Source organism: Ammospiza caudacuta, chromosome 17 (genome assembly GCF_027887145.1).
Source record: "Ammospiza caudacuta isolate bAmmCau1 chromosome 17, bAmmCau1.pri, whole genome shotgun sequence".
Classification (NCBI taxonomy): Eukaryota; Metazoa; Chordata; class Aves; order Passeriformes; family Passerellidae; genus Ammospiza; species Ammospiza caudacuta.
The window spans coordinates 10,086,934-10,108,170 of NC_080609.1; the positions used below are offsets into that span (position 1 = coordinate 10,086,934).

At 44.0% G+C, this 21,237-nt stretch overlaps 2 protein-coding genes across 2 annotated transcripts; one reads left to right on the top strand and one right to left on the bottom strand.

Annotated features, from left to right (window-relative positions):
- Window positions 1–91: 91 nt before the first annotated feature.
- ERI2 (ERI1 exoribonuclease family member 2) lies at window positions 92–5,959 on the bottom strand. Its single transcript, XM_058816209.1, has 8 exons — window positions 5,922–5,959; window positions 5,601–5,740; window positions 4,742–4,869; window positions 4,445–4,601; window positions 3,813–3,913; window positions 2,870–2,951; window positions 2,121–2,209; window positions 92–1,910 (listed from the first exon to the last, which is right to left on the bottom strand). The coding sequence occupies exons 1-8, from the start codon at window positions 5,942–5,944 to the stop codon at window positions 573–575; spliced, it is 2,058 nt and encodes a 685-aa protein (XP_058672192.1). The 5' UTR covers window positions 5,945–5,959; the 3' UTR covers window positions 92–572.
- A 124-nt stretch (window positions 5,960–6,083) lies between these two features.
- REXO5 (RNA exonuclease 5) lies at window positions 6,084–20,642 on the top strand. Its single transcript, XM_058816074.1, has 19 exons — window positions 6,084–6,252; window positions 7,877–7,998; window positions 8,880–9,006; window positions 9,860–9,944; window positions 10,381–10,530; window positions 10,663–10,751; window positions 11,554–11,669; window positions 12,429–12,567; window positions 13,133–13,227; window positions 14,540–14,642; window positions 15,237–15,373; window positions 15,688–15,796; window positions 16,136–16,246; window positions 16,371–16,508; window positions 16,998–17,090; window positions 17,566–17,785; window positions 18,300–18,493; window positions 19,007–19,116; window positions 20,435–20,642. The coding sequence occupies exons 1-19, from the start codon at window positions 6,136–6,138 to the stop codon at window positions 20,502–20,504; spliced, it is 2,325 nt and encodes a 774-aa protein (XP_058672057.1). The 5' UTR covers window positions 6,084–6,135; the 3' UTR covers window positions 20,505–20,642.
- Window positions 20,643–21,237: the final 595 nt, after the last annotated feature.

A 21,237-nucleotide genomic window follows, 5' to 3' on the forward strand; every position in this document is an offset into this window, starting at 1 on the left:
TAGAAAAGAAATGGGAAACCCAGAGAGGCAAGAGCACAAGAGTAATGTGTTAAATAAAGCATTTAATGAAATATCAGTATCTTATCTTTATTATTACTTAAAGGATAAAAAACTCTGTAACAGTTTAAAAGACTACTATTGCTTCAAGAATCACTTTTGATGTGCAACATCTTGTAAAGAGATTTTAAAATCTTTCAAAAGTTTCAAAATTTAAAAGTTGTAGGCATTACAAGTATATTTAGGAAAAAAAGGCCAAATAAAATCTTAAGGACTGGACTAGTATTTAAAATATATGATAAAACAGAAATTCAAGAATTGTACCAACAGCTGCTCATACTCTAATTTTAGCACTTATAGTTTTGCCTGTTCTCTCACACTTTATTAAGGAGTTACTTTATGATCTGCTGATATTTTTGTGTGTTTGAGCAACTTTCCTTTCTATTTATATTAACCAAGAACTGTCCTTTTTGTCCCATTCTGAAAATATATATCTTACATCATTTGACTGTCCTGATTCCATTAAGCACGAAACTTAGAGAGTTTAGGATTCAGACAAAAAATTGTATCCATTCTCAAGTTCTCATAGAGGGTCTAAGACACCAATATTTTTTGTTGGAAGAATTCTCTGAATTACTAGGAACAGTTCCAAGAGAGGTCACAGCATCTGCATTAAAGGTGAGACCACTAGATTTCTCTTTCAGAAGCGCATATTCCCACTTGAAGTATCCACAACTTTTCTTATTTCCTCCTTGCTTGCCAACAGGACAACAATAAAATGCTCTGCCATGATTTGGGCCAGCATTTGACACAGAGAGTTTTTTGGCTCTTCGGCCGCAGTTACACAGAGGGGGAGTTGATTTTCCATTTCTCACAGCTCTCACAGCCTCATTCAGATTTACTGTGGAGTTCAGAACTGCAGGAAATACTCTGGGCAAGTTTGAACTTCTCAAAGGTAAGGAGTGATCAAAAGAGGAAGTTTTCTCTTGATATATATGAAAAGACTGCTTTTTTGCTGGTGGGCATGTTCTTGGACTAGTTGGCTTTCTTTTAGGAGCCTCTAAAGGAGTAGAGTAATTTCCAGTTAATGCTGATTGTGCTGGAACAGCATTTCCCTTTGCAGATGGTAACTTGAAAGCTGAAAATTTTGAAGTCTGCCTTTGAACTGTCCCTATATTATAGATTGTAGTATCAGGACTTTTGTAAACAACAGACCTCCGAGGTTCCATGGGTGCCACACTTTCCTCCAAACTCTGATTATCTGAACTTGTCACAGCCAGTTGTTTTGAAATAGTTTCTTCTTCAGACACGGTTAGACTGTCTGTGCTTGAGTCATCCTCGAGCTGAACAGAGTCTGAATTTTGTTCATATTGAGATTCTGGTATCAAAGCAACATCTTCCCAGTCTGTCAGCAGAGACAGGCACTCAGAGCTGGTGCTGATGTCCCCAGTGGAGACGGTGACTGAGGGGATGGTGGTGGAGACCAGCACCAGCCCTGACCCCTGTGCTGGGAGGCTGGGCCTGGCTGTTCTCAGAGGCTGCCCAATGCTCAGTCCCTGCTGGATGCCTGCTGGTGCAGGGCTGGGACATGGCTGTGCCTGACCCAGGGGAACAGGAAACCTGTCAGGAGATGCTGCTGAAGAGCTTTGGCATCGAGCATGGAATTCAGTCCTTGAGCTGCTGCTGGGTACAACACAGACATCTGCAGAGGGATCAGTGCAAGGGATCTGCTGCTCCCCAGCCTGGAGATTAGAATTTATCTTGTTTCCCGCAATACCCTTGTGTTTGTTCTCAGCCAGAGGTTTTGTTTCAACATCTCTAGATGTTTCAGGTCTGCTCTTACTTCCCAGTGGAGTCTTGTCAATGTCATTTACAGTCAGTGTTCTGGAAATTAAATTACTCTTCTGATGTGCCTAGGGAGTCCGTAAACAAAAGAAGATTTTGGAAAGTGAATACCCAGACATTTTGGGAATACATGCACAAAATTAATAAGCATATCAGCCTAAGGATGTTCTTTCCAAATCACAGTCAGGATGCTGGGTTTATTATTTGAATAGCTCACCTTTCATCTGTATTCCAGGCTACAAAGCAAGTAGACAGGAAGATACAAAGTAGTGACTAACCTTATCCAAAGATTTAGTAACTTTGAGCACACATCCATCACAAATCAGCCTCCAAGCAAGACGAGCAGTGTTCCGGGAATCATCCAACCCTTCAAAAGTATGGTTATATTAATGGCTTCTGTTTAACTGCTACTGGGAATAGTTCATATTACTGGAAAAAGGTAATCTAGGTAAGCCTTACAGGAATGACAAGGAGTTACAGAACTGTGACACTTAGTCATCTAGTTCAAAAAAGGGAATGGAAGTAGAAAATTCCAAATAATTCTCTGTGCTGAAACATCTGAAGGATTATCCATAGAGCTGAATATCTATGCACAATTTTAAATATCCTTGCTCTTTTTATTAGTCAAGTAAAAAAAAACATATTGTGTTGGAATTCTCTCACTTTATCAGGATATCCAGAGCTATCAGGTAAAATCAAGTTTCTTTATCTTCTCTCAACCTCTTTTGCATCCCAGCAATTCATAAATTGGTCTTATGAACATACATTCAATAGCAGTAGAAGAGATTTCAGAAATGAAGTATGAGGTGAGAAATAGCAAACTGATCTCAGAGCACTTTGCCTTTCTTGTTTTGATGGACAGAACTTGTCTTGTTGGACAGAACATGGCATAACCTGAAACAGCAGTAACTACTCAAGAATAATGACTAGCTGCTTTAGGTTAACTAGAGCTAAATAGTACAATTTAGCTTTATAAGATACATATATTTATATATATATATATTAAAATGAGGATCATCATGCTTACCAGAATGTTCCCGTCCTTCAAAAGCTATCCCCAAATCCTGCAAAGCCCCATTGAGCCCTTTAGGCTTTCTGTTATAGAAGGCCTAAGGAGAGAAATGCAGGTGCTTAACATGAAGCATTTAAAAACCTTTTCCTAGTGAAGCAAAGCCATTTCAGAAATATCCCCTTACAAATAATAAATCTCACAATGCAAATTAAGCAAGTTGGGTATCTGCATTTTGGGATAAAACCGTAAGTTACTTATCCTGTTAGAAATCAGAATGGAAAGAAATATGAATCCCTTCTCTCAGTCTTAAGTAAATCCATTCTGTCTGAGTTCTGGAATCATTTGTCTGCACTCTATGGCTTACTTACACTGATGAAAGTCTTAACAGACCAGCATTGAAGAATACAACTATAAATAATACCTTAAGATGCAATCAAAGGCATGGGCATGAATATATTTGGCATAGATATGGAATTTTTTGTAAGTGAAAAAAGTGAGTATTACTTCTTGCTCCTAATATGAGTATCTGATTTGATCACTGCAAAGGGGGAATATTCACACTATTTGTCTTTAGAGACCTAATTCTGCTGCCTACCTGTGAGGTACCTCTAAACAGACTATAATGACAACTTCCTGCACAGCAATATAAGGCAGCAATAGAAGCACACAAAACAAAAAAAGATAGGAAGCAAGGACAGCAAAACGTGTCAGGAAAGGAAGAGCAGCTCATAAATTCTCATAATTATCATTCTTTTATCAAACAACAATCTTTTCCTAGCATTAAGATTTCTATTCAAATTCACACAGTTCTAGGGCAGTTGGTTATTGAGCAGTAACATCACAAAATAAAACCAGGTAACTCTGGTCACTGGGACACAGAGCATTGCCTTGTAAGCCCAGGTGCAGTCAGCCTTTGAGGTGAGTGTGGGTAGAAATGTTTGTCTGTCCATCCTCTCACCCTGTAGGTCGCTTTGAGATCAATCCAGGAGTTCAGAATGTCGGGTTTGCGCAGCTGCTTCCTCCTGCACTCGTAGTGCAAACACACACCCAGGTCCCAGTCTGTGCAGGGAGAACCACAGTCAACCCACCACTGCAGAACTGGCCTAAAATCCACATAGTGTGGCCTGTGTGTCCCTTTATGTGGCCTAAAAACCTACATAAAGGGACACAACAGCAACACACTGTCAGCACCCTGTGCTGCTGGAGGGCAGGAGGCACAGGCTGTGACAGGGTTGTCCAAGGGAGACACTGGGGTTGCTGCAATGGGACACCAGAAGAAGCAAACCCCTGTTAGTAATTAACTTCAGACAGAGATCCCAAAGATCTAAAGATCTCTAATTAATTTAGATACACTAAGAATGATCATACAGTTCACAAAGTAGAAAAATGTAGCAGTGTCAGACCCTGGAGTCAAAGATGCAGCAAACATGTCAGGATTCCGTGGATTTCATATTTTCAGTCTTATCCCAATATTCCATGTTTTTAATACCTAATAATAGGATTTTGGCTGTATAGAAGTGACGACACAATCTCACTAGTGCCACCTAATGTTATTACTGTGCAGAAAAAGCAAATGAAAATGTTATTTACCTGTCCATGTTACAAAGGCACACGCTTTTGCTTCTGAAGTATAATTACTCTGACTATCTGTACTGAACATAATTTTCTTCTCCTTCTGTATCTTCTGAATCCATTTCATAAACTGTGATAAGCAAATGTTGAGAGGCACCCCTTGGTCCACTTGATTCTTCAAGGAACAGAACAAGAAGCATGTATGTGTTAGAACTCACTGAAATTCATTCGAGGTTTGTTTCTTTACAGCCTCTTTAAATAAAACAGTAAACAGCAATTATACAATTATAAAACAATGTTAAGTCATAATTATACCTGTGTTATGCCAGTTAGTTCTTTACAGAATTCAGAGAGAATAGGATGCTCCTGGGGCTGCACATACATGTGGAATTCAGATTCAATGGCTCCTGTTGAGGTGTTTAACAGGACTGCTGGGAATTCAACTGCAACAAGCATGGAGAAGAAGAAACAAAACAAACAAAACAGAACCAAAACACAAGGCCAGAAAGGTTAAAACTGTTCACAGGAATGAGACCATTTTCATATGGGTCTCTGCCAACTCAACATATTCCATGATGGCATGATGGTATTCCATCACACATATTCATGTATATATATATATTATATAATGGAGTAGATTTTATATATATATATATACATACATAATTTTATATATATAATTTTATATATAGAATTTAAAATAAAAATTTCTATAATTTCATATATATAAATGTTTATATATAAAATATTTATATATATAAAGTTTTTATATATCTAAATTTTTATTATTGAGAATTTTTATATATAAAATTTTATATTATGAAATTTATAGCTATTTAAAATATTTATTTATTTATATGTATGAACATAGAGTTCAAGCATGATGCTGATAAAGCCAAGGTTGTGGGTTTTATCCCTGTATAGATCACTCGCTTAAGAGCTAGAGTTGATAATCCCTGTTGGTCTCTTCCAGTTCAGAATATTTTGTGATTCATATATATATATATATTTGTATATATATATATATATGCACAATATATATACACACACTTATATTATTTATGTATCTATTATTCCATTATACTGGGGCTGAAACGCCAGGCGTTAAGAAGAACCCAATACAAGGAGGACACATAGAGAGGCCACAGGCTCAGAGCCAGCTGGGCGCACTCACTGATCTCGGGCCCGCGCCGGTCGCGCTCTCCCCAGCACGTGGCCTCGAAGTCCAGGACGATCAGGAAGGCGAAGCGCTGCCCCGCGCCCGCCCGCGCCCCGCTCCGCGTCCGTGCGCTGCTCCGCGCCAGCCCCAGCCGCCTGCGGACACCGACCGAGCTCAGGGGCCGCCCGCGAACACCGACCGGGCTCAGGGGCCGCCCGACACCGCCGCGGCCCCTCCGAGCCCGGACACCAACAGCAACAGCAACAGCAACAGCAACACCGCCACCGCCGCGGCCCCTCCGCGCCCGGACACCGCTGTCGCGCCCCGGCCCCGCACCTGGCCAGCCGCTTGGTGGCCATGGCCGGCTCCGCCGCCTCAGCGCGCTGCCGCCGTTTCAAAGCTCCCGCGGGCCCGCCCCCATCGCGCTCTCGGCGCTCGGCTGCTCCGGCCGCGGCCCTGGCACCGCCCAGCGCCATCCCAGAGCCCCCGGCAGCTCGGGGCCGTATCCGGCCGTGAGGGGCCGCCTGCTCCCGCCGCTCCCGTGCGGGCCATGGCGAAGGGGCTGTGCCTTAACGGGCGCAAGCGGCTCGGCGAAGGCGCGGAGGGGCCGCGGGCGGCGCGGAAGAGGCGGAAGGCGGATGGCGGCGGCCCGGGCAGGGGCCCCGAGGTGAGAGCCGAGCGCCCGGCGCTGTGCGGGCCCTGTGTCCCTCACGGCCGCTTCTCGGGGGCGCTGGGAGTCCCCAAAGCCGTGGACAGCGGCAGAGTACCGGGAGGGTCGTATACAGCCAGTGCCTGCTGATAACAACACAGAATGCCCTGAGTTGTTCGCAGGGCTCATCGGGTCCGGCTTCTGGCCCTGGAGCCGTGGCCAGTCCAATCCCGCCTCGTGCCTCAGAGCATTGTCCGAACGCTTCTCGAACCTGGGCCCGTTTGGGGCCGTGACCGCTGCCTTGGGGAGCCTGGTAATGGCTTGCATTCTGCTCCAAGAGATGTGGGAAATAACTCATTTGGAGTGCTCAGCATTACATTTAAGGAATTTTGTTTAAAAAATAGATATATTCTCCAATATAATCTGCTCATAAACAAAGCAGATCTCGAAAGGAGCATTGTGCGTGCTCGGCACATGCACTGCTGGAGGATGCAGAGCAGCCCCACGGGGACACCTCACCCAGGGCACACTGAGTCGCTGCCCGTGGGACAGGAGCTGGTGTCTCCAGCCCGTGAGATCAGCCCTGTTTGTATCCGCTTAGAGACAAATTCCTGTGGCTGGCAGTACCCTCTCCTTGGTGAATCAAAACCTCTGCTCTTTGTGTGGGTTTTTTTGCAAAGCTTTAATTAGGCTGTATTGAAAACAACGGTGTCATTACTTGTCTCAGCTTGAGAGATGAGGCACTAGCAATTACACCAGCGTGTGCTGTTATTGCTAGATGATTCTTAACCACTGGAACCACGAACGTTGTCACCTCTCTTTAACTTCCTTACCCAGTGACAAATGTCCTGAAGAGCACACCAGCTCGGTCCCGTGTGGGCAGGCTCTGACCAAATTACAGCACATGGCTTGTTAGTGTGTGGGGGAAAAGAACTTCCAGTGGGTGTTCGTGCTGTGAGGTTTTACATTCTCTAGTGTTGTGTGGTGTTTTTCCCCCTGTATGCCTTGATGTCTTTTCATCACTTATAATAAGAATCTCTTTAAAAATTTTACAGGAGTTTTTTGGAAGAGGCCATCTGGTCGGTGGAGGTCACCAAAATGCCACATTTACTTGCTAATTAGCCTTTAGAAGAATTTGTGCATTTAGGCTTAAAGAACTGCTATGCAGGAATGTGAGGCACAGTCCCCACTCATCAGCTCAGTGCTTTCTTTCTGCATATTCCTTGGATTTTACTGAAACGTTTTTCCCTGCAGGGGTCAGCAAACTCTTGTGGCAGAGCAGATCCCACACTGTAGATAGAGAAAACCTCCCATAGAGTGAGTCCTACATGTAACACTTGTAGAGATGTTTAAAGCTCTGCAGCAAGTGGGGGAAAGGGTTGAGAGACCAGAATATTGTGTTTGAATATCAGTTGTCTCCTTACTGCATACATCTGCTTATGTTAATCTTTGTTAAATAAATCTTCAAAGTTAGACTACCTGGGTTACTGAAATGTTGAGTAAATGTAATATTAAAGTGGGATCTGAAAGGAAACTGTTGCCCAGGATACTGCTTGTATCCAAGTAGTTTCTTTTTTCTTCCTTCTTCATGGACTGGTGTGATTACCTGAAACCTCTCTTACCAGCATTTCCCTTTCCACAGGTGAAGTCCTGTCATTTGTCAGCAGCTCTGCTGGGTGAGGACTCAGAAATCAGCCAGGAGCAGCTGTATGAGCTGCTGAAATACGCAGCTCTGGGGAAATGCCACAAGGCAGCACAGCCCAGGTACTGCAGCCAGCCTGCTCTCCTCCTCTGCTCTGGTGTGAGAACATTCCTGCAGGAATATTGGCCATGCTGGGCTGGGAGCACTCACTGTGGAGTTGCCATAATGGCAGCCTGGATTGTGCAGATAAAATTGTTAGATTTGGCCAGGAAGCAGAATTCCTCTTCTGGCAGAAATCCTACCATTCCACAGTTTTGTTTCATGCAGTTTTGAAAAACTGAATGACTGATGTGGAACTGAAGAAGCTCCACACACTGAGAAACAAAATACCCTGTTAAAATATTAACACAAATATTAATGCATTTCACATTAGATATAATTGAAACAGTGTTCTAGAGCATTTTAGAAAAAACAAAACATTTTGGTCACTTCTCCCTTTCTCTGGACCAATTCTCAGTACTGGAAGGGAAAGGCTGAGGAGGGCTTATAACCTTGAATAGCAAAAATGAAATTAAATTAAATTAATCTTCAAATGAAACTCAAAGCAGAAAATACTCCACTTTAGATTTTAATAGTAAATAGAGAATTATTTTGTGAAACTTATTTTGATTCACTAATTCACCAGAATGCATGACTACAGTAGAAGTTGCTGGTATAGTCACATTCTGATACATATGAATGAGGTATACATGTTTTGAAATGCAGCAGAAATTTGCAATAACTCTTCTTTCTTTGTCTCCTGTACTCTGTTGCTTCCAGGAATATGTGGCTGTTGGAGATAAGCTATAAAGCCTCTTCTTATTGAAATCATTTGGCACTTTGCCATTTACTGACTTTAAAGCTGGGCTGGTTCCAACTTTTTTTTTAAGAGTGCTTGATAATTGTTTTGCTTTGATTTATATATATATATATATTTTAAATTATTGTTCTTTTCTAACTGCAGCTGGTGCCGTATTTATCACCAAAGCCACCTGGCTGGGGTTGTGGTTGTTGTTCTGCACGAAATGAGCCAACTCCATTTCTACAGATTCTATTTACAGTTCAAACACCTCAGGAAAGCGTTTCGCCATGTAAGTCCCAGACTGCATCCTTGCCAGTCCTGAAAGCACATCCCAGGGACAATGCTGCAGTGGAATTACTGCCTTTTCCAAGGATCTGGCCATCCTTGACAGCAAGTGAGAGGATCTGTTTGCATCAGTTGTCAGCTCAGAACAGAGGACAGGGCTTTGATATTAGGAACAGGATTTCAACACTTATATCTTTGAAGCTTTACCAGATGAAATGTTTATTGATGTTTCAGTCCTCTGACTGTTACATATCCTGCACCTACAGGATGCCAATTATGATAAATTGTGATAAATATCTTGGAATAATTTCAGTAATTTGGAATTTACTGCGAGTGAGGAGACTCTATAGCATTATGCTAGTCTTACTGGTTGAAAAATATCACTTTTATTATTTGCACTTATGTCAAGTTTCTCCCATTTCCCAGAAAGATTATTAAAATAATTAATTTTCTGACTTACAAGCAACATTTTTGAAATAAGATAGAAAGAAGGACTTGAATTTAAGCTTCTAGAGAGTTCTTCCTGAACTGCACCAAATGTAAATCACAACTTAACTGGAAAGACTGGAACTAGCTTTAGCTTCTATCAAAGAAGGTCTTGAGATTTGCCTTCTTGATCATATCAGGCAAGGCAGATCTGTCCTGTAGTACAAAGAATCCTGTGTCCTCCCTCATTGGAACAGGTTTGATTTGTGTTGGGTTTGTCTACTTGCTAAAACACCAAATGTATTTCCACTGTTTCTTTTTTTTCATCCTCTGAATTTGGCTGGCTTGGGGATCAATGAACCCCTCATTTTCTCCTTATCTTTGCCTGTCTTTCAAAGTCACTAACATGTTTTCACATTTTGTTTTTTCAGAGATTCACATTAGCACCTTCTGCCAACTTCCCGGTCAGCCTGTATGGAGAAGGAACAAACCTGAAACCTCAAAACACTCCACAAGGTATTTTGTTTGGGTTTGCATTCTCTCTTTCAAGACAGTGACTCACTTTAAACAGAGATTTATGACTTTGCATCCTTTGCAATCCCAGTGTGCTGCCATGATAAACTTGTTTAGAAAGGAAGGCATACAATGGCTTAAACCATGAGACTTCTTACCCTGACTAGTTCAGTAACTCATGTTGGGCTGATTGTCAAAATGGATGCAAAATGAGAAAGATTTTAACATATTTTATCCCAATCCCTACTGCTTTACTACCCATTCCAAGATGTATGTAATCAAAGATATACATTAGGTTTGAGCTAAGACTCTTGTCTTTTTCTCTGACCCTCTCTCTCTCTCCAATCTGTTGTTCCAGGTAGTGATCTGGAATGGTGCAGCCTCTAAGTGTTGATCTGAAACAGAAACTGAGTTTGACAGATGCTTTTGTATTTTACAGGCTTGACTTCCACCAGCAGTGAGTGCACTGCTAAAAGCTCAGACTTGCAATGTGATCCCATCATTCAGAGATATGGAGAAAAAAAACAAGGCCTTACCAGCTATACTCTGACTTTAGAAGAGCAGAAAAAAAATGACTATCCCATAGAAGGTCAGTTTTTGGGTGAGGGCTGTTTATTGTTTTGTTGTGTTGGGGGTTGTTTTTAGTTTTGACAGTTTAGTGATATGTTTTGTCATGAGTTGTAGAAGAAAGATCTTATTCCCAAGTGTGTTTTCCTTCCAGGTTCCCCTGGATGCAAGGGCTACATCTCCACAGAGTGTGATCAGCAGAGGACAGACAACAGCCCTCTCTTTGGTCTGGATTGTGAAATGGTAAAAATCAGTGTGTGTGGCCTTAAAAAATAGAGTCAGGCACCCAGCTCTTATCAGCTCTTCCCAAGTAAGCCAAGCACTCTCTTAAACCACTTCTGATATCTTAATATCTGCTGCCAGTCCCTTCCTTGATGGTACCAGTGCTAATGCAGCCATGGAGAGGCCCCAGCAGTGGTTCTGGCTATGAGACAAAAATAATATCCTGAGCAAAGAGCTCAGTTCTGTTGGCTCCCAGAGCAGCAGCTGGATCTGCCAGGCTGTCAGCAATGCTGGAATAACCCATGAGACTGCTGTGGAATTCCTCCTCAGCTCTCTCCAAGGTTTGGGAAAGGAAAGATATTTCCCTGGCACACATCTTTCCTTTAGCATCACAGTTCCTCTGGCAGCTGCTTGGTGAAGAGTTCTCCTTTATAGCCTTGCAGAGATGCCTGTTTGGCATCAGCATTGAGTAACTATTGATACAACCTGGGCTCTGCCTTTAAATTGTTCAGTGTCTCTGGGGCCGGTGCTGTCAGCGGCATTTGTGCAGTGCAGAGAGCACAGACTGCTTCTGTGAAATCAGCACTTTTTGGCAGTGTTTTTCTGTGCTGTGCTTGCCTGTGTGTTTGCTGTGCTTACAGTGCACATTTAACAATTAGGATGAAGCACAGCAGAGTATAAACCCACCAGCTGTGAGGGGTGGATCTCCAAGTCAAGGAACTCCTTCACAGTGATGCTGCTGCAGCCAAAGCAGATGTGAGTGAAGGTTTTGGAGTGGCAGCATGGTGCTGATGCAACAACTGCCTCTGCTTCTTCCTGCCAGTGCCTGACTGCCAAGGGGAACGAGGTGACGCGCGTGTCGCTGGTGGATGCGCGGGGCCGCTGCCTCCTGAACGAGCTGGTCAAGCCTGAGAGCAGAGTGTTCAACTACCGCACCAGGTCGCTGCCACAGAGCTGCCTTCTCTCTGCCTGTCACAGCTGCAGCCCCTTCACATTCAGCTGTTACACAGGGCCTTCCAGAACCCCTGGGTTTGCACAGATCCTGCTGCATTTCCCTCAGTGTTAGGAATGCAGTTCTTGCTGTGTGACTAAAGTGACCGACGTGATGTGTACAATGTGGGGCTCCCAGGCAGAGCCACTGCCACTCTGCAGTGTCCATGGAAAGTTCTGTTACAAATTAATGACACACAGCACAAGTTACTCTTCACTCATGGTTATAAAGTAAGATGGAGTCTGTAGCTAAATTTGCTCATATGTAAAAAATGCATAGAGCTTGTACACACCTTTAGGGTGGGGCTCAGGATTACAACAAAAGCAGGCAAAACTCAAGGCTTGTCTTCTTCAAAACTTCACCTGGCTTTGTCCAGGAGGTGATGGCCCAGTCCCCTCAGGTTACTTGGAAGCATCTCCTTCCACCATAGACTTGCAATATTTCCTTACCTGTGCTGTCTGATGCCAACTGCATTATTCAAGAATACCTGGGAGAAATAAACTTTTGAAACAGATTTGGTAGCACTCTTAGCAGCTTAGCTGCAGAATATCCTCTGATGTTGGATCAGAAAACAGTAAATAGCATTCTGTGATTAGCTACACTGAGTTCATATTTCATATTCATATCACAGAACCTGCTTGCAATGTTTTCCAGCATACACTGCTGCTGATGTATTGTTTTTAACTCACCCAACTTTTGTTTTGAAGATTCTCAGGAATCACAAGGAAAATGCTTCTTCCAGTGAAGACAAGACTGTCAGACATCCAAACCAGGCTAAAAAAAATGCTTCCCCATGATGCAGTATTGGTGGGCCATTCTTTAAATTCTGATCTTCAGGCTTTGGAAGTGAGTATGTTTTTAAAACTGTTTTTCCTAACCCTGTGTTACTCATTTAACATCTGAAAACTTTAACAATTGCTCTTTTTATTAATGAACACTTGTTAATTGCTTTTTATTATGAATAGCCCTATGCTTGTAAGGATTAAAAGTCAAGAACTCTCCTTACAGCTATAAAATTTGCAAGGGGCTGTTCAGAACCCAAAAGAGAGAAGTCTGTCCAGACACAGATATTGTTGCAAGTGCAGCTTTACCCCTCTGCTTCAGCCAAATGCTTCTGATAGCTCTGTTATGGGGAGAGCTAAATCTCTGTGGGTGATTTAACCAATCTAAAATGCTTGGATCATAGTTAATCTTTCTAACTCAATCTGGATTTTCTCACTAGAGTGGGAAGTAGAAAGGAGAGTTGGATTTGTTTCATTATTCCTTTTGCTCTCTTGTGAATGAGGTATCTGTCAGGGAAGAACTGGCAACTGAAATTAAAAGGCAGAGGCACAGAAAATTGTGGAGTTACTGTCCTGTTCTGTATGTGTGCTGTTCTTAAACTAAAGTGGTGATGATTTTTCTCCTCCAGATGATCCACCCCAGCGTTATTGATACTTCACTGCTTTTTGCCAGAAGTGAAGGTCGAAGATTTAAGCTAAAATTTCTAGCCAAAGCTGTTTTAGGGTAAGATTATTACTGTACTGTCATGGTGGGTCATAGGGTCTTGATTTGCTGCTAATAGTATCAGAATTATTCTTTTGTTACTAAGATTCAAAAGAAAGGAGCAGGTTGTGGCAGTAAGACATGGTAAAAAGGAATTTACTGGCAGCATAATAAATGGGCTTGTCTTTGAGCAAGCAGGAATGCTGTGACCCAACCAGATCTGAGTCCCAGCAAAACTCACCTTCCTGCAGGGCTGGAGAGCTGTATTGAATTGTAGAACAGCACAGGCACTCCTGCTCGTACAGATGAGAGCTGCTTCAGTTGGCAAGAAAGAAATATTAACACATGAAAGTCTGATTTACTGACTTCAGTCATATTTCTCAGTGTATCAGCTACCACTGGATGGTATCTTAGTGAGATAATTCTCCCCATGCTCACAGTGAATGGTCATACTCTGCAGTGCCAAACTTCCCTGAACTGGAGGCTGCCCTTCCTCTCTGTGTGCAAATTGTGAGCTGGGCCATTGGTCAGGAAAGAAGTAAAATTTAAAAATAGTCATGCATCAGAGTAGCAAGTATGAGCTCTGCTTCTGTCAGATTTCCCCTGTGCTTGGCACTGGTGAGGGCACACCTGGGGTGCTGTGTCCAGCTCTGGGCCCTCAGGTTGGGAAGGACCTTGGGACACTCAGGAATGTCCAGAGGGGGCAACGAGGCTGGAGAGGGGCTGGGAACACAAACCCTGAGAGGAATCACTGAGGGAGCTGGGGGTGCTCAGTGTGGAGAAAAGGAGACTCAGAGGTGACCTTATCACTGCACAGCTGCTGAAAGGTGCCTGTGCTGTGCTCAGGTGGGGCTGGGCTCTTTCTCCAGGCAGCACTGACAGAACCAGGGCACAGTCTTAACCTGTGCTGAGAAAAATATGGGTTGGATATTAGGGAAAAGTTTTTTACAGAAAGAGTGATAAAGTTCTGGAATGGCTGCCTGGGGATGTGGTGGAGTCACCATCTCTGGATGTACTTAAATAAAGACTGGACATGGCACTCAGTGCCATGGTTTAGTAGAGGTGCTAGGGCTGGGTTGGACTTGATCTTGAAGATCTCTTCCAACCTAGGGATTCTGTAAATTCCATAAACCATTTTGCTCAACATTGCAAAAACATTTCTTGCAGTAACTTTTGGGAATATTTCACAAGAATGCTGCTGCACAGAACTGAAATCCTTTTTGGAGAGGGGAAAGCTCTTTTGCCTGAAAAGGACCCAGTTTAGAAAAGACAGGATGTTGGTCAGTGTGGAAAAACAGATAACCTGCCTGTACACCTAATTTTGATGCCCTAGGAAGGAGATTCAGTGTGAACAGAAGCTTGGGCATGATCCTACAGAAGATGCCAGAGCTGCATTGGAGTTAGCTCAATTCTTCATTGAGCAAGGACCAACAAAGGTATCTAATTAAGATTTCTGTCCTAAACTACAGAACATAATGTTGTTGTGCTTTTGAAGAAAAAAACTTCCACTCCTGCCCATCCTCCTGTTGATTTAAAAGAGAAGAAAATGGAGCTGTTATAGAGGGCCCAGTTTTACAGCTTGTTACTTCCAGCCTCTATCCAGGAGCCTGAATAACCTGGGCACTGCCAGTGCTCAGCACTCACTGCCAGCAGCCAGCATTGCTGCTGATCCTGAGCAGGGGCCCTGGCTAAAGAAGGACTGATTCATTTCCAGGCTGCAGGAATGCCTGTAATTTTTCTAGATCAAAGAAGAGAGACCTTGTGTGTTGTGGTAGTGATTCAGCTGGTTTTATGAGTCCCTTGTGCTGTTGATTTCTGAGAGAACTTTTCTGGAGATGACTGCCTGTTGATGCTGTGAGTGCTGCATGCTCCAAAATGACAACAGAAAATAATAAGGCAAGAAATTAATGTCCATGTTTCTTCACTGCTGGAGTGTGCCTGCATGACTCACAGGGAAAGCACAGGCTTTTTGTCAGCTACAATTAGCTGATGAGATGAAAGTCAGCTAATAATCTTCTTCCTTCCTCAAGGTAGCAGAACTAAACTTGGAGATGCTTCTGACAGCTGAAAAACTGGCTGAGGTCTCAAAGAACAAAGCTGTGCAACAGCCCCAGGGATGTGGGCTCCAGGAACAGCTGAATGAGCCTCCACCATTATCCAAACCATGGTAATAAGATTCTCAAATATGTATCCTTTTCCTTCAGTTGAATCCTCAGTAAAATCAAACAAGTGCCTTACATTTTTCAGAAGCAATCAGGATATTCAGACAGACACAAATAATTGAAGCACAGTGCTGAAAAACTTTGGGCAGTTTCATCTCAAATTTCACAGAGTATGTTCTAGGCTTCTTTTGATGTTGTGGACAAGAATATTCTTTCAAATTTCTTAACTGCATTGTAATTCTCTGACAAGCATTTCTTGAAAGTTTTTATTCCAAATACTGAAAAGTATTGTGATTCACAGTGTACTTCTCTCTGCTAGTTTTTTAGATTGTCTGCAGGTGACTGGCCAAAAACCCCTCCTTTTGGGCAGACAGGGATCAGACTCTTCTGGCCTGTGTCAGAGTAACCTGAGCACTTCAAATAAACAGGTGAATGGACTTAGAGTGGGTTGGTCTAAGCATCAAAATAGTTCAAAGTTGTTCTTGTTCTGGGAGTGGGCAGATGAGTCCTATTTTAAAAGCTGACTGGCAGTGCTGGTAGCAATAGTATTAATTCCAGGTTAGCTAAATCCATTTGAGCACTTCGGAAATGAGCTTTGATCCTCTGCATCCTCTCATGACTCACCAAGGAAGAATTTCTGCCCGAGGACTTTCTTAGACAATAATGAAAATTAAAGTTGGGAGTTAAATTCAATAGCCTTGGTTTTGATCCTCTGCAGTACAATTGTCTTTTACCTCTTTGAGCCTCGTTTGCTCTTGTCCCTCCAGATCCTTCAGAGAGCCTTGGAAGATGTTCCCCTGTCCAAATTCAGTATCATTCAGTTCACTTTGGGTCCAGGGTACCTTGCATCTCACCTTCACGCTGGACTTCATGAAAAGGTATTATTTTTTGTTTGAGAACAGTCTTTGTGCTGAGCTTGCAGAGAGATGTGATTTATCAGGAGGCACTGAGTAGTTAGTTCCTTTGCTTTGTGAGTGCCTTCTCTAATCTGTGTTCCAACAGGTGAGCAGCAAGCTGACTGACATGCTGACAATTTACGCAGGTCCTTTTGAAGAAAACTTCTGCATCAAGTCTGTGAAGAAAGAATTTGGGAGGTGTGGACCAATCCAGTCCCTTACAGTGGTAACCGAAACATTCCAGGTGAGGAGCACTCAAAGGCTGGAGACAGGCTGGAAGGTCTGAGTAAACTCTTGGAAAGATACAGATTAGAACCAAAGAAATGCCAGTGTTTCTGTTTGGAGGGTATTTTGTGGTAGTCATCAACTACAATCATTCAGGGCGCCTAAAAAGCTGCTCCACACAATGACAAGAACAGTGCAGCTCATGTGCTGCTCAGAGGACTTGGAGTGCTGGGGAAGCTGAGGTGATTTTTGTCCTTATAAAGAGAACTGATATGTTAAGGTCTTCAATAGCCAAAGAAAAAAAAAAGGGGTAGCATTAATTGAAGAGTTAATTGAAGGAGGTATTAAACAGCTAGACTATGTGGAGTATTACATATTTTACCCTCAAACTTTTTATATTATTCTAGTTTTAAAAGAAAGCAAAACTTTATTGAGACTTGACTTTTTACAAGGGAGGGCTAATGTGTCTCACTGCTAAAGCTGAAGTATTTTACTCTGCTATTCCCAGCCCTATGTCTGTATCCAATATGAAGTGCTGGAAGCTGCCCAGCTTGCTCTGGAGTGCCTGAATGGAGCTGAGGTAGCAGGATCCTGCATTAAGGTAAAGGCAAACAGCAAAAGTTATGTTCAGCCCAGGCACAGCCTCCAGTGCATCTGAAACATCACAGCAGTGTGTCTGGGCAAGTGCTTGTGCTGTTACAATCTCCCGGTCCCTGCACAGTTCAGGGCCCCTGGCAGAAAGGAAGTGGCTGGATCCCTCTTGTTTTTCCTTTTTGCCTGTCAGCAGAGGGGAGTAAGAAAGAGTTCTGACCTCCAGCTGCAGCTTGAAAAGGCAGATCCCAGTAACAGGGCTATACAGAGCATGGCATTTTACTTTTATAGTTTTTCTGCATTACAAATAGGATCTCCCTTTATCATGACTAATTAAGTTGGCCTTCATTAGTCATATTTATTTCAAGTGATGAAAAAGAACCTGTCTGCTTTTGGTAATGGGAGAAAAATACTTTAAAATAGAAGCTCAGAACACAGAGCAGTGTGGGCTGACATGCTTTTTATTTCTGCTGCATCCACCCCAGGTCCAGAGACCAGTCACTGCAGCAATGCTGGACTGCAATGTTCTGATTAAGGAATTAGAACTGGATGTAGAAAATGAAGGTGTGATTTATGTGGCTGGTCTGAAGAAGTCATTAACAGAGACAGAGTTGCAAGAAGAATTCAGCCAGTTGAAGCACCTGGAAGCACTGTTCCTGCCAAAGGATCTTCAGAGTGGAAAGCACAGGAGCTGCTGCTTCCTCAGTAAGTAGCTTCACACACAGCCTGCATATTTCCTTCAAATAATATTCAGCAGCCCTTGGGACTTTGCACAGACACAGTAAGAGCTACTGAAACCCAGCTAGGCTCCAAGGGATGGTATTTAAAATGCTCCAGTGGAAGCACATATTGTTTGGAGGAGCACTTTACAGCTAAATATTTAAGAGGAAAAACCACCTGCTTAAAAAAAACCCCAAACATTTACTTAGAAAATTCCAGGGAGCTGGAACTAATGGAGCTCCAGTACTTCCATGTGAGGGGTGGCTGCTGTGCAGCTTCACACAGCCCAGGAATCTCTTCTGCAAGGTGAGAACAGCTCAGCGGGTGCTGCTGCAGCCAGCTGGCATTTCTAGTCTGATGTTTATCTGTAGCAAGATGAGGATCTGCTTGCTGCAGTGATTTGTTTCTCATCTCCCTCCTGCTCCACACCTTTAGCCCTGCCTTGCAGGTGCCAACAAGGGCAGCAACCAAAGCATGTTCCCTTCTCTTTGCATTTCAGAATTCCAGAAAACCCAGAGTGCTCTGGGTGCCCTTGAAGCCATGAATGGATGCACCATGAAGGGTAGTGAGTTAAGAAGTAGGAAAGCCCTTGCTCCAGGTCACCTCTGGAAATGGATTTGGCAAATGAATCACAGCAATGAGAAGCAAGGAAAACACATCTTCTATGAGAAAATGGAGCAGCTGTCTGACTCTGTGAGTGTGAGGCTCTGCTGGTGTTTGTTGCAGTTAGTGAGGAGGGACTGCCCTGGCAACTTGCAGAGGTAACTTTGAGCTGACTGAGGTACAGAGCTCCTTGTGACAGAAGGGTGTCCTTGTGCTGGAGCAAAGGAGCTGCCAAGGATCAGTTCCCACAGAGCAGCTTGAGAGATAACACCACACGAGATAACATGATGTTTGCAGGGCACTGCATAACAGTGGAACCAGCCTAGTGCACAGGGCAGGGGGTGCTGCTGCCCAGGAACTGAAACCTGGCACTGGAGAGCTCACAGGGGGCACAGGGAGGGGTGAGTGCCTGTGGGCTGCACAGGAAACCAGAGCTCTGGAGGGGCAGCTCCCATGTGAGCAGGGCCTGTGGTTCTCCTGCAGCTGGGCCAGGTGCCAGGCAGGAGCAGCATCACTGCTGCCCTCCCCTGTGCCAGCCCCACACACTCTGAAGGATAATTGCTGATGAACGGGGGACTTTATTGCTTCTGTTCTCTTATGCAGGAGCAGGATCTAAGGAAAAAGGTGAAGAAGTTAGACCAGAATATCAGAAAGCTCTATAGGAGCCTGCAGAATAACACCCTGTGTGTTGTTCTCTTTCCTGGAGTGAACAGGTAACTTGCTACCTATTTTGCAAAGAACCAAGGAAAATACAGAGCTGAATATTTTTATTTTAATCTCTTAAAAATTAAAGCCCTGCACAAGGAAGAGAAAGCCCAAAAGGAAGGCTGAAGCTGTTGTACTTAATCTGACTTTCATGTTGGGCCAATAAAACCTCAGCCCCAAGTTCTGCCCACAAAGCAGGCCTGAGTCACAGCTGATGGATCTGAGGGTCCAGAGTTGATTAATTGTACAGATCTTATCAGCTCCCCCACCTCCCCCAGAGGATGGTTCATCCCCATTGACAGTGAGATAAGTTCTGTGTAGCTGTGAGAGAATCAAGCAGAGTTTCCACAGCAGGGAGGAGTTTTTGGGGTGTTTTGTTTCTAAAACCACCAAATTACTGCAGCCAATGCCTCACTGCCAGTTGTGGTTCCCCACACTGTGCTGCAGCCACAGCTGATCAAGGAGATGCTTCATGCCCTTGTCCTCATGTGATGGACAAAAATGAGAAAACCCAAATTTGTTCAGAGTCCTTCAGCTTTTGTAGGAAGGAGCAAGTTGTGAATTTGAGTTGGGCTGCAGCACTGCAGGTATCAGGGATCCTTCCCTGGAGTGGGCTTCCTGCATTTCAGCCCCTGGGCCCGAGCTGCCAGTGTCTCACTGTTTAATTATCAACCAGAAAGGTTCAATCTTTCCTAAGCAAAGCCCTGGGTACTGAGGACATGCTCACTTCAACAGCCTTCTGTGCTCTCACTGTCACTGGTCAGCCAAATAAAGGTCACATTTCCTTTCTGCTGCCTTCTTTGGGCTAAAACTGCATCTGGTTGTGCATTTCTGAGCAATCACCCTGCACACTCACCTGTCACCCCACAGGAAGGTTTGAGGCAGGGATGGCTGTGAGTTCAGGCCACACCACGTGTCCTTTGCAGAGTCACTGGGCTCAGCACGATCTTCCATCACCAAGGGGTAGGAATCCCACCAGCAGAACAGGTGGATTCAGGAATCTGCATCCACAGGGAGGCTGTGGGAGCCCACAGGGCTTGGCTCACACTCTCAGGCTGCTGAGTGGGTTGGATGGGAGCTCCAGCTCAGGCTGGGAAGAGATTTCTTGCCAAGTGTGAGGTTCCTATATTATTGTTTCCCTGAGAACCAACAGTTCAGAGAAGGCTTCTTGATTAAAAAGGATGCCAAATAACTGTGGGGTGGAAAAAGAATTAATTTTTCAATGTGCTGACCTGGGGGGTTGCAGCCCTCACTGCCAGCCCAGCAGAGTTGTGTGCATGAAGGCTGCACTGAGCAGAACTAACACAGCTCTTGTTTGTGTTGCAGCACACATGGATCACAACCCGGCCTTGGTCTGATGAGAATAAAAGATGATGAAGGGAGGAGTGCTTGTTAAACTGCCAAGTTTTTAAGCAAAGTCTTTTGTTAAGATATTTTTAATTACTTAAAATATTGATGTCTTTGTAAAGATCTCTTACCATAAGAACAATAGGCTTTCACTCTGTATCTTGTAAAATGTCTAAAAATAAAAGCCATTCAAAGAGTCTTAAAGCACAAACCCTTTTCCATTAACCCTTCCTGCTGTGGGAAGGTCGGGCCAGGCAGGTGCTGGGGCCAGCTGGAGCAGGACTGGCCTGTGGGTGTCACTCCCTGCTGGTGCCAGGGTGCCAGCTGGGGATCTCCCCTGGAACAGGCAGGCCACGAGCAGGCAGGGCAGGGCAGAGGCTGCAGCAGCTGCTCAGCAGTTAACAGCCAGCCCAGGAACTGCCTGCATTGCTGGAACTCAGGGCCAGCTCCTGGAGTCGCTGCCTCCTTTCTGGGAAAGTGCTGTACTCGGTCCATGGAGAGGAGGAATCAGTGATTCATACTTCTTGGACAGTCTCCACTTTCTCCTCCTGCCCTGACCACCCCCACCCTCCCCTCACAAGAATTTCCTTGTGGCTGTGGGAGGGGCAAGGGATGTTTAAGGAAAGCACATGGCTGTGTGCACTTTGCACAGCACTGCTCTCCACAGGGAGCTGGAAGCAGGATGAGGTGATTTGCTGCCTCTCCTTTGCAGCCACTGCCACTTGAAATAGAGGCTGCTTGAGCATCTCTTGTTAACATACAGAATTTCCAAGCACAAAGAT